Below are 13,406 nucleotides of genomic sequence, written 5' to 3' on the forward strand. Positions count from 1 at the left end.
ATGCAGAAGGATCAGAGAGGAAGCCCGGAGTAGGGTTGCAGGCGAGTGTATTTACTCTCTTAATCTCCCATTAGATTCATTATCTTTCAACTAAACCCCCCCCCCCCCCCCCCCCCCCTTTATTGGGCCTTTGCTGCCTTTGCTGCCGGAGATTAAGACAGGATTGTCCACAGCGGCGTCTACGGATTTTCCTTAACGAGCTGAAATCTGTCACCGCGCTTGCTTGTTGGAGCTGTAAGGAGACTGGGGTTTAACGCTCCGTTGTATCTTATCACTGCTGCCCATTAGGGCCCCCGCCGAGTGTGAGCCTGGTTTATGTTACAGTGTACGCACCCTGTAGCCCAGTACAGTACCGGCCTCTGCCTTTTGTCTCCCCGTCTCCCTTTGCCCATCCCCTGTCTCTGCTCTGGTGTGTGACTGGATTGGAGGAAGGCTGTAGATGTAGGTCTTCAGAGTTAGAAACAATGATGTATACTCAGCTTCCTTCCTGGCTTTCTTTAGTGTACGATTCGTTATTAATCAGGATAGCAGCGCTAACGCTGTGTTAGTGCTAGCGCGGCATTAATCAGCCGGGCTGCTTCGTGAGCTTGCCCGCGATCTCCCCCCTGCTTCCTGCACTCCCTCTTGTCGTTTTGGACCACTTGCACGGTGCGTCACCGGAGAATGCTGGGAATGTAAACCCACGATGAGCGATAGGAACAGTGAGACGGAGAGAGGGAGAAGGAGGGAGCGATGGGGGGTGATGGGGGGGGGGGGGGGGGGGTTCAAGGCAAGATGAAGGAGAGGTGTCTCTGTAGCTGCCCCAACGGCCCTGAACTCGGGGGAGGCCTCACACAGCCGCGAAGGAGAGAGAGCGAGAGAACTGCCGTATCACCGAACAGAGACATGGAGAGAGGGAGGACAGGGATGAATGGGGACTTTAATGTATGACAGGTAGGGAGGGAGAGGTGTGTTACACATACACTGACTCAGAGGGGTGTAAGGCTGAGGGGTCGAGATTAAGGCCAGATAAAGACAGGAAGGGAGCGAGCTGGTCGAAGGAAGGAAAAGGTGCAGGGATACCCAGCCAGAGCGAGAGAAAGGGAGGAGCGGGGTGATGGAGGTGAATTTATGGCCAGTTTGTACCATGAAGGAAGCTCACTGTATATCGTTTGTTTTTATGTAACTGTGCATTAGAGGGGTGCTGAGGAGGGCATTTTGAGTCACACTTGGTTTTGGGAGCACATAGTAAGGTTAAGACACTATGAGAGCAGTCTATGGCATGTCTGTAGGACACACTCCACGCCTGGGTCTGGCTTAGGCAATGTTTACTTGTTACTTATATTTAGGAACGTATACATTTGAGGTATACATTTAGCGTATACGTGAGAGACATACTGTATTGATTGATGGACAGACGTGTGGGATGAGGACAGCAGAAGTTGGACCGTTGTGGACATGGGTTTCAGTGTAGGGGAGAGAGAGATAGCCTGGTAGCCAGAGAGCTCTGAGAGGGGTGTCTGGTGGATGAGAGAAAGACCGACCCTCTGAGAGAAGTGGAGGGGGGGGAGTGGGGCAATGATCTGAGTGCAGGGGGGAGCAGTGCCAGAGGATACAGTGTGTGGGTGGAGGGGGGGGGACAGGGTGGGGTAAGAGGGAAAAGGAGACAAGGCGGATGGAAGGGGAAACTAGAGCAGCAGGAGGGAAACAGATGGTCAAGTGGGCCTGAAGTTCTTGTCTGAGTGTTAATGGTAACAGCTGCCAGTCACTGTTTCTCTGTGTGTGTGCGTGTGTGTGTGTGGGCGTGTGCACGTGTGGGCGTGTGTGCGTGTGCGTGTGCGTGTGTGTGTGTGTGCGCGTGCATGTGCGTGTGCGTGTGCGTGTGCGTGTATGTGCACGTGTGCGCGCGTGTCTGTGTGTGTGGGTGCGTGTGTGCGTGTGTGCGTGTGTGTGGGTGCGTGTGTGCGTGCGTGCGTGCGTGCGTGCGTGCGTGTGTGTGTGTGTGTGCGCGTGTGTGTGTGTGTGTGTGTGTCTATTACCTGGTGTGATGCACTATGTAACCCAGTATCAGGCCAGAATGGTATGCTTTGTACTCTTGCTTACATCACTGTCACATGCAAAAGGTCAACAAAGACACCTTGTACAGTAAATGAAGAATTGCTGTCCTGTTCACCGTGTGCATCTTTAATGTGAAGCTCTTTCTGTGCATCACCATTATATGCTTGCTTTTCATGACTATTTTATGGTAAATACCATTTTGATGTACCATAGTCACACTGCATATCACATTTATTCTGCATGTGATATGGAGTTGGTGTTCGTGTGATTATGCATGACTGTTGATCTACGTCTGCTTCTCTCTTGGATACACTTGGATCATGGCAATGTCCAGTTAGTAACTCAAAGCTGAACAATCCCTGTGTGTGTGTGTGTGTGTGTGTGTGTGTGTGTGTGTGTGTGTGCGTGTGTGTGTGTGCGTGTGTGTGTGTGCGCGTGTGTGTGTGCGCGTGTGCGTGTGCGTGCGTGCGCGTGTAAGTGCATGTGTATGTGTATGTGTATGTGTATGTGTATGTGTATGTGTATGTGTATGTGTATGTGTGTGTGTGTGTGTGTGTGTGTGTGTGTGTGTGTGTGTGTGTGTGTGTGTGTGTGTGTGTATGTGACTGCATATACATGTGTATCTGTGTGTGCAGCTCAACATCCCTTTTTGGGTCATGTATAAGCACCAATCTAGAACATCAGCCAAAAAAATCTTGTCTTTTTTTCCTTGTCTTCACATCTTCTTAACCCTCCAGATCCTCTCTCTCCCTAAGGCTGCTGTTGATATGGGTGTTTTCTTTTTTTTTTTGAAAATGTAGATTTGATGCTTTCTGATTTTTTTGTAGTTCCTTATTTTTTCCTCTTATTGTTTTGGTTGTTTATATTTGTTTCTTGTCAAAATATGATCTTTTTAAAAACAACGTTAAGCTTATATTTCTCGATAAAGAGATTTTTTAAAGAGATTTTTTAACTCCCACAGACCCAGTGTAATCCTCCAGTGTAATCCTCCAGACCCACAATTTAAGTCACGCACACAACATCGGAACTGTACGTTCAGTACTGCCAATGTCGCTGAAAGTGTGTTACAGTAATGTGATTTTGATGTGTAATCATTTTTTCTGTATGTCTCCTCCGAACTCTTCATCAGAACTGAAATGAATGAATGAATGAATTTAATGGAAAGGAGAAGAAGGCAGTGACGGGCGTGGCAGTGTTCTTGCAAAGCAGGAGGTGGCTGTAGAGAACAAGGCCCTGGCCAGGAACGACATACATCTGAAGGACATTCGGCAAAACACTGCAGATGACAGCACGTTCTATCAGACTCATGCCATCAGCACAACCACAACTGAATGCATTTTGGAAAGGCACCAAGCGTCTGTGGAGCAGATCAGGAAATGAAGACAGACTGAAAGCCTTGTGACGTGACAATGTTCAGGTATGAGTGTACAGCAATTTTGCAAGTAGTACAGTACTGGTACGAGCAGTGAGATGGTTGGTGGATAGGAACTGTGTATGTGTCTTGCGTGCATATACTTGCAATAAGGCATGTGAGTGATGCTGGATAGTACAACATAGGACAATTATGAACATTGTTCTGTAAAACCCATTGGTGTGCATGTATTGTGCTGTATCTACTGTTTCAGACAAGGATGGAGTCTGATGCAAGTGTTGAGTGCCCTGGGTTCCTGTGTGTAGATGAAGCAGGATTCTGAGCAAACGCTGGTTGGAATGTGATTGGCCAGAGAGCCACAGTCGCTGTGATTGGTTGTCCTGGACAGCATATAACAAAGCGTGTTTCTGTGTCTGAAAATGCATCAATGATCTCTGCTAGAGCCATACATCTCTGCTCATCAGCTGAATTTTCTGGATGTGTTGCACTATCGTTTTGCACATCCTAATGCAAAAGTAAATTTTCAACATGCATCAGCTGTGTGAGAAGTGGTTTGCAGCAGATCCAGAGTTCACTGTGATGTTCCTCCCACTGTGTTCACTGTTCCTTTACCCAACAGAGGGACTATTTTCAGTCTGAAGTTCGAAACTCTGTGACCACCCTGTGAGTTTTGAACTTCAGCAAAGTATTCTGAACTATGAGCCAAAGCAAATGTAAAAAAAACGAATGTCTTTATCGCCATCTGGTGGATAAACGAATTTGAATGAATTGCACACAGACAAAAATCACACAGTGAAACATCTTGTCTGGCGCCACCTACTGGAGTAAGTGAAGAAAAACTTGTCTCTGATACACGTGTCTCTGATACCTTTTTACATGTTAAGCGACAGAATCCCAAGGGCTGGAGGAAAAATTTGAGACAGAGGGCATATAATGCACTGGCAATTTGCTCACGTTTGCTCACTGCATCCTTTATGGAACATTTTGGACTTGCTCGGTACTACCCAGCATCACCATCCACCAGTAACACCAGTTTCACTCCCTCATCCAGGAACTGAGACAAAAGGGTTACTCTCCCTCCGCAGAGTGAAACGTACGTGTCCTGGGCATGCAAAATACTGTGCCGTTCTCGTTATTTGAACAGGGAGAGTGCGAATAAACACCCAGGCAAAAGTGGACTCACATCTGGGCTTTGTGTAAACTGTGGACTGAGAGCAGGGACCGCTGGTTAAAATAGGTGCTGTCGTGCAGCCGATGTAAAGAGCAGCAGAAAAACACCAGGCGGAGAATCTGATCTGTTTGGATTGAAACTGTAAACTCACGGTGAAAGAAGGCAAGACTGTACTTCTTTCACTCATTTTTTTTTAATCTTTTCCTATACACTGTGTCTGAACATGTTATGCCTGTGTATGGCTGTATGGGAATCGCACACACACACACACACACACACACACACACACACTACAAAGGCCAGTGCATCAGGGAGAGAGAGAGATGAGGACTGCCTGAACATTATACCATGCACAAACAGAGAGATCCACGTAAACTGAGCAAATAGCACAACAGCGATACAGAGCTACTCGTAATCTGTCATTTAAGACACTAATATAGTGTAATATATACTGATACACACCAACAGCACAGCCATAAAATGATATTAGAAGGAATGGAGAAGAGGAATAGGAGTTTAAATTGAGCTATTGTATGAGGCCTTCATCCCTTCTAAAATTTATAATTGGCATTTATAATTTGGCAACAGTATTTGACAAAATGCTGTGCCAGAGGCCCATCTTGGCATTTCAGTTGTGGGCTATAATGACCCTTTTCCCCCAGTGCGTGCTGTGTGATGGACTATACTGTCCTGGGCTTGTGATTACTTAAGAGGTGCTGACAGTACGTTTACCACAAAACCCTGAGCTAATACATAAGGTGTCTGAACTGCAGTGCGGTGAACTCAGTGTAGGATGGGGGTGGGGACGATTGCCGTCTCAGAGCCCCCACTCGCAGCATGTGGAAATCATTATTGACCATATGGTCCTCTTTTGGCATCACTATCTCCCAGCATCAGGTTTTACAGGGGGCAAGCAAGGCGTTATTTCAGGCTCAGCTTTCTTTCCTTAACTTGGTTATTATATGTCACCAGAAACTGTAGCTCCTGGTTCAGGCCCTGGTCCTCTCATGGCTGGACTACTGTAACCCACTCTTTACTTTTCTTCCTGATTGTGCAATCAAACCCCCTACAGCTAATCCAGAATGCAGCTGAATGACTTCTCTACAATCTCCCTAAACATCCTCAAGTTACTCCCCTCCTCACCTCTCTTCATTGGCCTCCTGTCATCACTCAAATCAAGTTCAAAAGCTTGGTGCTGGCATACAGGACAGTGAATGGAACAGCCCCCTCATACCTATGATCAGTCTTCAAACCCTATGTTCCATCAAGATCACTACGCTCTGCAACTATGGGGCAGCTGACTGTCCCATCCCAAAAGGATCACTCCTCTCAGACACCATCCCTGTGATGTAATTACCTCCCCATGGAGGTCAGGACAGCGGAGTCACTGGCCATTTTCTGGCATAGACTAAAGACCCACCTCTTCAGGCTGTATCTTGGTTCCACCTCATCTCGGTCCTCCCCCCTAACACCTACTACTTATAGTATTTTATGTTTATTTCATGTGTAGTATTGTGATGAAGTGTTGTAGTGTACTCAGCTTCTGTTGCCTAGTCAGATCACACTGGTTAACTTGTGGTAGGGCTTGAATGGTGTTATGCTCACAGTTGCTGGATTGGGACTGTTGTTGGCCTGGTCTGTTGCTGTTGCTCATTTAACTTGAATGGATACATTTATGTTTTATTGTGCTGGAAGTCACTCTGGATAAGAATGGCTGATATATGCATGTAACGTAAATGTGATGCAAACTGACTGACAAAAAACTGACATCTGAAAGGAGCTCTACTTTCAATTCACATCTCTTTTGTTTGTATACTATCAAAAATGTCAAGTATGGAAAACTAGAGTAAGAGTAGCATCATGATAAATCTCAAATTTGATGTGTTGTTCTTTGCCTTTACTATAATAGGTACCTACTGCATATTTTAAAACCTTTACAGTAGACGTTAATCCTTACCAAAACAAATACTTGATGACTTACAAATAAAAAAATGAAGGAATCTGTACATGTCGTCTAGTCTTCAAATACTGAGCTAGTTTTGCTTCACTCTTTACAAAATGAATCAACCTTTTTTAACAGGTGAACAGTGTGGTGCCGATACGCAGAGGCATCGCAGTGCATTATGGGAATTGGAGGCACACAGAGATGAGGTGACGTACACTTGGTAAAAAAAAAGTAAGTAAGTAGTAATTTAAAAGATTTTAAGATCGAGGAGAAGATATTCTCTTTTCTCGTAGAGAAAAATGTCACACATGAGGGACATGTGTCTACTGGAGACAGAGAAATGCCATACATTGAAGATGTAAAGATATTCCTTTAGAAAGAAATGAGAGATTTCTGCACTGTAAAACCTGTTCCTTACATCAAAAAAAGTGCACGGGCTAAAAGTTAAGGTATGCTGTATACATTCTAAGATTTTTGGTGGTTACCCTCCTTTAGCTTTAAGCCAGTACTTTAAGCCACTATATGTTTCAGTAAAGGTGTCATGAATATGTTGTTTGATTTCTCCCATCCATGTGAATACATTTTAATGCTGTTTTCCCCCTATTGTAGCCCTCTTCTGGAATCAACAGTTATAAAGAACCAATCAAAATATTAACCCAATGCAACCAATTTCAAGCATTTAAGCATAAGTCTTCAGATCAAAATGTCTCTGAATGCATGTTTTCAATTACCTTAATCAGGTGTGTCCAGACGTTTGACTGGTACTGTATATTAAACTCATCTCACCACGTGCTCAAGCAGGAGCACTGAGGTAAGACCAGTGTAATCCTCTAATACACTCACACGCAGCCAATGGCTACTTTCCTCGCTGAAAATCACACAGCGCACTACAGTGCAGTGGGCAGTCATTAGAGGATAGACACTGTTCCGCTCATGTAATCCCAGCACCTCACAGGCCACTGACAAATTGCAGGGTGCCTGAAAACAGTGCGACAAGAGGACCCCGGCCGACCTATCCACCCCTACCCCCCCCAGAACAAAGCCAATTAGCTTTGTTGCTGTGGAGGCCCAGTCGGTGGCGGCTGATGACATGCCTGAAGAAAAAAAAAAGATTTTCCCCTAGAAAGTGTTGCTGTGTGCATTGTTTTCCAGATAGAAACGTTCGCCAGGAGGCATTGACATCAGAGAGGCATCTTGTACAGGGAATGACTAGAGAAAAATGTACTGAGTCACACCGGGGAAAGCAAGTGGGGAAAACCACCAAAAATAACCACAGAGACCTTTTCATTTTGCAAAACAGAGGCAGCGTTTGAGGTTACTGTTTTCTGTTTATTTGCATACAACACGCATAAAACGAAGCTGGTGTGTGAATGTGAGACCCTATAAATCTATTCAGTGTCAGTGTGCCTGCAAATGTATTTGTTAAGTGAGTGTGATCAGGCAGTGTCTGTGTGTGTGGCCCTGCATGCGGGTATGTGTGAGTGTGCATGCGTGCTTGCTTGTAAATGTGTGGTTTTTGTGTGTATGTGTGTATGTGCGTGCATGCATGCGTGTGCGTGTGCACGTGAGCATGTGCAGAAACACTGTGTATGTCCTCTCCTGTGTGTGTTCAGTTGCTGCTCATGATGCTGTTGATCCAGTCGTTATAGCGGCACACCCGAACGTACACACTAGGGTGTCCGGTCTGTGCACACTGGTAGCCCCAGGACACCACGCCCTGCAGCTGACCGTTACACACCAGGGGGCCACCCGAGTCACCCTGTAGAGGGGGTGGAGATGTCACTGACTGCAATCACACCATGAAATCGTTGTAACACTGCAATCACTGACTGCAATCACACCATTAAATTGTTGTACGATTGCAGAGAAATGTCATTGATGGGGTTGACAACAATCCTGTAGCTCTATGCATGCCTTAGAAAGGACATGCCCAGTTCCAAAGCCTATGCTATAGAACACAGGAGAGCATCCAGTGTGTGAAGGTAACCTCACAAATACCATTGGCCACTTAGGACAGTTTGCTCAAAAATTACCCGTCATGAAAAGTATAAATGTGATGATATTAACTGTACAGCTAATTTGGAATTTTGACATTAATTTGAAAATCAATCAGTGGTTTGAAAGTGTGTATTCTGGGGTATACTGTGGAAATACTGTATCGAGCACAGATCACATCTATTGTTTGTGAAAGGCTGAGTTTTTCATTCTTCAGTACAGCCATAGAAACGCTTTCCATAGGGTTTATTTTCTTATTTTCTCTTGGTGTGTAATCACCCAGTCCCTTGACCAGCCCACCCCTATTTCAGTGCTGTGCAATGGACTGACCTGGCAGCTGCTGGCTCCTCCCTGCATAAACCCGGAGCATACCATGTTATCGGTGAACAGATGGGGGTAGGCATTGCGGCAGATGGCATGATCGATGATGGGCTGGTTCAGGCACTGCAGAACTCTAGGGTATTGGACTGAGAGGAGTGGAGTGGAGAGGGGGTTTATGCATACAAAGGTCCAAGCACGCTCATTTCAGCTTGTGAAAACAAGCACACTTACACATAAGGCTTCCCTGGACTGGCTCTCATAACCCACTGGCTACCACCCAGGAAAATAACCTCTCCTGTGGAGCACACTCCTAACCCACATAAGGTGACCATCAACAGATAGCAGAAAATCAATTTTTGGCCAAAGTGGGGCTAAAGTTCTTTGGTAAATTTATGTGACACAAAACTGGGTGCTTTTATATAATAATAATGCAAGCATGAGCAATGGTTTTGATGCAAATGCATGACACTGGGTCTAACACACACACACACCCACACACACAGGCCTCTCCACCCACCTCCATTGGTGATGGTGTTGCCCCAGCCAGACACCAGGCAGTTTTCGTCTGTGTAGGGGCAGCGTGTGGGCAGGGGGATGGGCTGGACGTACTGGGTGTATTGGGCGGGACGGGCCAGCTTGATGAGCATGATGTCGTTGTCCAGGTTCTGAGGGTTGTAGTAGGGATGGGAGATGACCTTTGACACCCAGAAGCGCTGCTCTGTGCCTTCTTCGCGGTAGGTGTCATGCTCGCCAAGGTGCACCTCCAACTGGCTTGCACTATGAGGGGGGGTTGCGATATAGCACTATGACATTCTAGATCATTCTGCCTCATCCATCACTGAGTAACTTTATCACATTCTGACTTTCTCTCAGGCTATCCTTCCATAAGAGCGGAATTCTCTGCTGGGGCACTGCTGCAAGGTACTTAACCTACAATTGCCTCAGTACATATCCAGCTGTATAAATGGATAACATATAAAAACTGTGATCTATGCAAATTGCTCTGGATAAGAGCATCTGATGAATGACAAAAATGCAATGTAAAGTAATATTATTAACCCAAACCATGAACCCCCTGAGAGGTTGTTTTCTCAGTTTAAGAACTTAACTTTTTCACTCTCAGCAATTCTCAGCACTTTCTCTTACTCGCTATTCACTTCCATTTGTAGCTTTTTCACTGTAGACAGGACATCTATAATTACAGCTTCAGTTTTCTGAAACTGGGAACTGCATTAAAGCCTTCAGGGCTCCTTACTCTACTTATACATGTACCTGTGTTAGACCTCAGTGCTTATCCTCCCTTTGCTTTTTGGCTGAAGTGCAAATTCCTTCCTAAAAAGTGCTGTTTACTGATGTTAAGCACCAACTTCATGTTATTGCTCATATGGTGTTCAAGTTTACATATTTAATTGTACATTTTATTACATTGCGTTTTGTGGTAATTGACAGTATGTGCGAGGTCTTTGATAAGGGCATCTAATTCATGAATCAGCTGAACTGGGCGGATGGGCATACTCACGGCTTGGCGCAGTGGGCCGCAGACAACACCCACCACTGGTTGATGAGGGACCCGCCGCACCAGCGGTTGCCCCCGCTGTAGGTGAGGTACACCTGCCAGGGCTGGGAGTGCGGGCGGCAGTCGTAGCCGTTCACTACTCTCCCGTCCTCCGTCAGGTCAGCCGCTTGAGGGTGAGAACACCAGAGGGTCAGGTGACAATGGGGGCGATAGCATGGCATAGTGCTAAAGAGCAGGACTTGTAACCAAAAGGTTGCTGTTTTGGTTCCCCACAAGAGCACTGCTCCTGTACTCTTGGGCAAGGTACCCAGCCCAGAACTGCCTCAGTAAATATCCAGCTGTATAAATGTTTTTACATGTAAAAACTGTAACCTATGTAAATCACTCTGGATAAGAGTGTCTGCTAAATGACAGTAATGTAATGCATTAATCTAATGTTTGTGTGGCAGAATGTATTACAGAAAAGTTTGCAAGACAGCTGTGTGTTCGCCGTGGATTACCTGCGCAGCCTAGAGCGATGGCCAGCAGAATGAATCTCATGTCCCTCTGTTTTGGGTGAGTTTGTGTGTGTGTGTGTGTGTCTGCCCAGGCTTACATTTATACCTCTGCCCTTGCTATGCACAGCAGCCAAGGGAAAAACGGGCATATCTGTCACCTGTGCACCAGACACTTTCCCTTTATCACCCAATTTCAGTTTGTTTTAATGTGTTTATAAGAACTGCTATGGAAAATTCCCAGAAAACAGATTCCCTGCCACCTTGATCAGGGTGCTCAGCCTTGCCATTTTATAAATGTGAGCCCCTACCATGTAGAAAGTCAGTGCATGGCCTTGACAACTGGTATAAATATTAACATATATTTATTGGATTATATCTGTTTTAGTGGGGGTGCTGGTCTTTTTCTCTGTACTTATTCCCACAAGTTACATGTGCAATGTGCTGAATAAAGAGGGAGTATGAATAATAAATTAGGTGCCCTTATCAAAGACATCGCACATACTGTAAATTACCATAAAACACAATGCAATAAAATGTAACATCAAATATGAAACTTGAACGCCACATAAACAATAACAGCAAGAAAGCGCTTAACATCAGTAAACAGTACTTGTTAGGAAGGAATCATTTCATATTTAGTAAAGACTTTAAGGGTAAAGCAAAGAATAAAGCAAAAAGAATGTGTGAAATGAGGTGTGAACAGGAGAAAATTACAGTCCTTGCTGTAAGTGCGCATAGTAGGACGGCATGTCGGCGGACAATAAGAGGTAATGGGAGATGATTTTAATTCTGACTTTATCTCATCTCCTAGGGAAAAGACAGAGTTTTAGAGCGGTGCCAGAAAATACGAGACGTGGTCTGTTGGCAGAAGGCGATCTCAAGGCACCGGAGAGAATACAGGATGAAGTGACACAATGAAGATGAAGGGAAACTCAGTAGGGAACAGCAGTAAGCACATACAAGGGATCTGAAATGAATGCATACAAACACATGGAGCCAATGAGCGGGACTAAGCTCATAACTGAGCAATAGCTGGTGATGTCATGAGTCCTGCAGCATTGAGACAGACACTTATAACGCGCCAAAACTAGTCCCTTTTTAAATAATACAAACCCAAGAGTGTGTCCGCACGTGTGTTGTATCATCAACAGTATTCATATAACAGCGAAACCAAAACCCATTTTCGATGTCAAAGTGAAACCAGTTTAGCCCATTTAAACTTGCGCAGAATGTGCTCAGCAATAATATAATCATGTGACGCATACAGTTTTACGAACACAACGAATACTATTTGGAATATTTTTTTACTTAGTTTATGCAAAAGAATACGTACAGCAAACTGACATAAGCCTGTGTGTTAAGCTTAATGTGAAATGTATGGCAGGATCATAAAGTGCGTCAGCTGATCTAAGTTGCTTTCATTTTGTGTTCGTTTTAGTCACTTCGTTTTAGACCAGACAACTGGTCTGTACGATGTGTTAGCGATTTTGTCAGAGTACCCAACTGCTGAAAAGCTGAAAGAACCTGTATCTGATGTTTCATCGCAAAGACAATGCCATACCAAGGTATGTAATTAATATACCTTTGCTATTCAGTATGTTGTGGCCCTTATGCTTTTCGTGAGGTTATCATTAGTTCGAACAGGACTTGAAACTGACCTGGATGTGGGATTTATTAAATGAATACACTAGTAATGTGGTGTGTTTGTGCAAAACATAAATATAAACATTGAAGAAAATGCATATGGGATTTAAACGACTTTATCACTGAACCCTATGAAGTTTGACATATAACTTCTGAATCTCATTTATTAATGACACCTGTCCCAATTCTAAAAGAGTGCAGTTACCTCGTCTGTGGCGTAAACCCCTGCTAAAGCTAAAGTAATTAACCAGTTTTAGAAAAATAATAGTTCCTACTGCTGTTCATTTGCTCTTAAGCAGGGTACCTTACAGAGCCGATGGGAGCATCGGAGCATTTGTGGAATCATGTCTTAATTCTACGCAGATTTATGGTAGAGGACTAATTTACTACTTTTACTAATCTTCTACTTTAAGCGACGTAAAAAAAAAACAAACAAACATTGAAATGGCCCTTTTAAATGACCCTCTGTAAATCGCTCTGGGTAAGAGCGTCTGCCAAATGATTACATGCAATCCAGGAAGTCAGACATGCGCTAGGAATTTAAAGGTCGCTTGTGTGTACTTGAATATAGTTTTACCAATACGACGAATGCAATTCGGAATCAATGTGTTTTTGTTACTTAGTTTAGGTGAAAAACGGAAAATTACATTGCATGTACAGTCAATTCACAAAAGTCTATGCATTGTTTTATAATGCGACGTTAATGGTTCTGTAACTATAAACAAGGAAGTGAGACCAGTTCTGGGCAGTTAAAGGCTGCTTGTCACCTGCAGTAGCCAATGCGCAGATTTTATTGTTTATGTTTGGTATAGACTAATACCAAACGCAGGTAATTAGATTTACTATTCCATTATTTGACTGACATAGTGCCTGCTCAAAACGTATGGCCATAAAGACGCAAAAATACT

General features: G+C 44.4%; 1 protein-coding gene across 1 annotated transcript; it reads right to left on the minus strand.

Annotated features, from left to right (window-relative positions):
• Positions 1-8,134: 8,134 nt before the first annotated feature.
• LOC118783990 (trypsin-like) lies at positions 8,135-10,911 on the minus strand. The gene is made up of 5 exons (XM_036537954.1): positions 10,858-10,911; positions 10,361-10,523; positions 9,359-9,618; positions 8,851-8,987; positions 8,135-8,284 (listed from the first exon to the last, which is right to left on the minus strand). Exons 1-5 carry the CDS (start codon positions 10,895-10,897, stop codon positions 8,135-8,137), a joined length of 750 nt encoding a protein of 249 aa, XP_036393847.1. The 5' UTR covers positions 10,898-10,911.
• Positions 10,912-13,406: the final 2,495 nt, after the last annotated feature.

This window comes from Megalops cyprinoides, chromosome 10 (assembly GCF_013368585.1).
Source record: "Megalops cyprinoides isolate fMegCyp1 chromosome 10, fMegCyp1.pri, whole genome shotgun sequence".
Classification (NCBI taxonomy): Eukaryota; Metazoa; Chordata; class Actinopteri; order Elopiformes; family Megalopidae; genus Megalops; species Megalops cyprinoides.

Bases quoted from the DNA above. Each gene is read 5' to 3' on its own strand.
- LOC118783990 (XM_036537954.1), bottom strand. From the start codon at position 10,897: ATGAGATTCATTCTGCTGGCCATCGCTCTAGGCTGCGCAG. The intron at 10,524-10,857 runs GTAATCCACGGC...CTCACCCTCAAG, and splicing joins CATCGCTCTAGGCTGCGCAG to CGGCTGACCTGACGGAGGAC. The intron at 8,285-8,850 runs GTCAGTCCATTG...CCCCCTCTACAG, and splicing joins GAGGAGCCAGCAGCTGCCAG to GGTGACTCGGGTGGCCCCCT.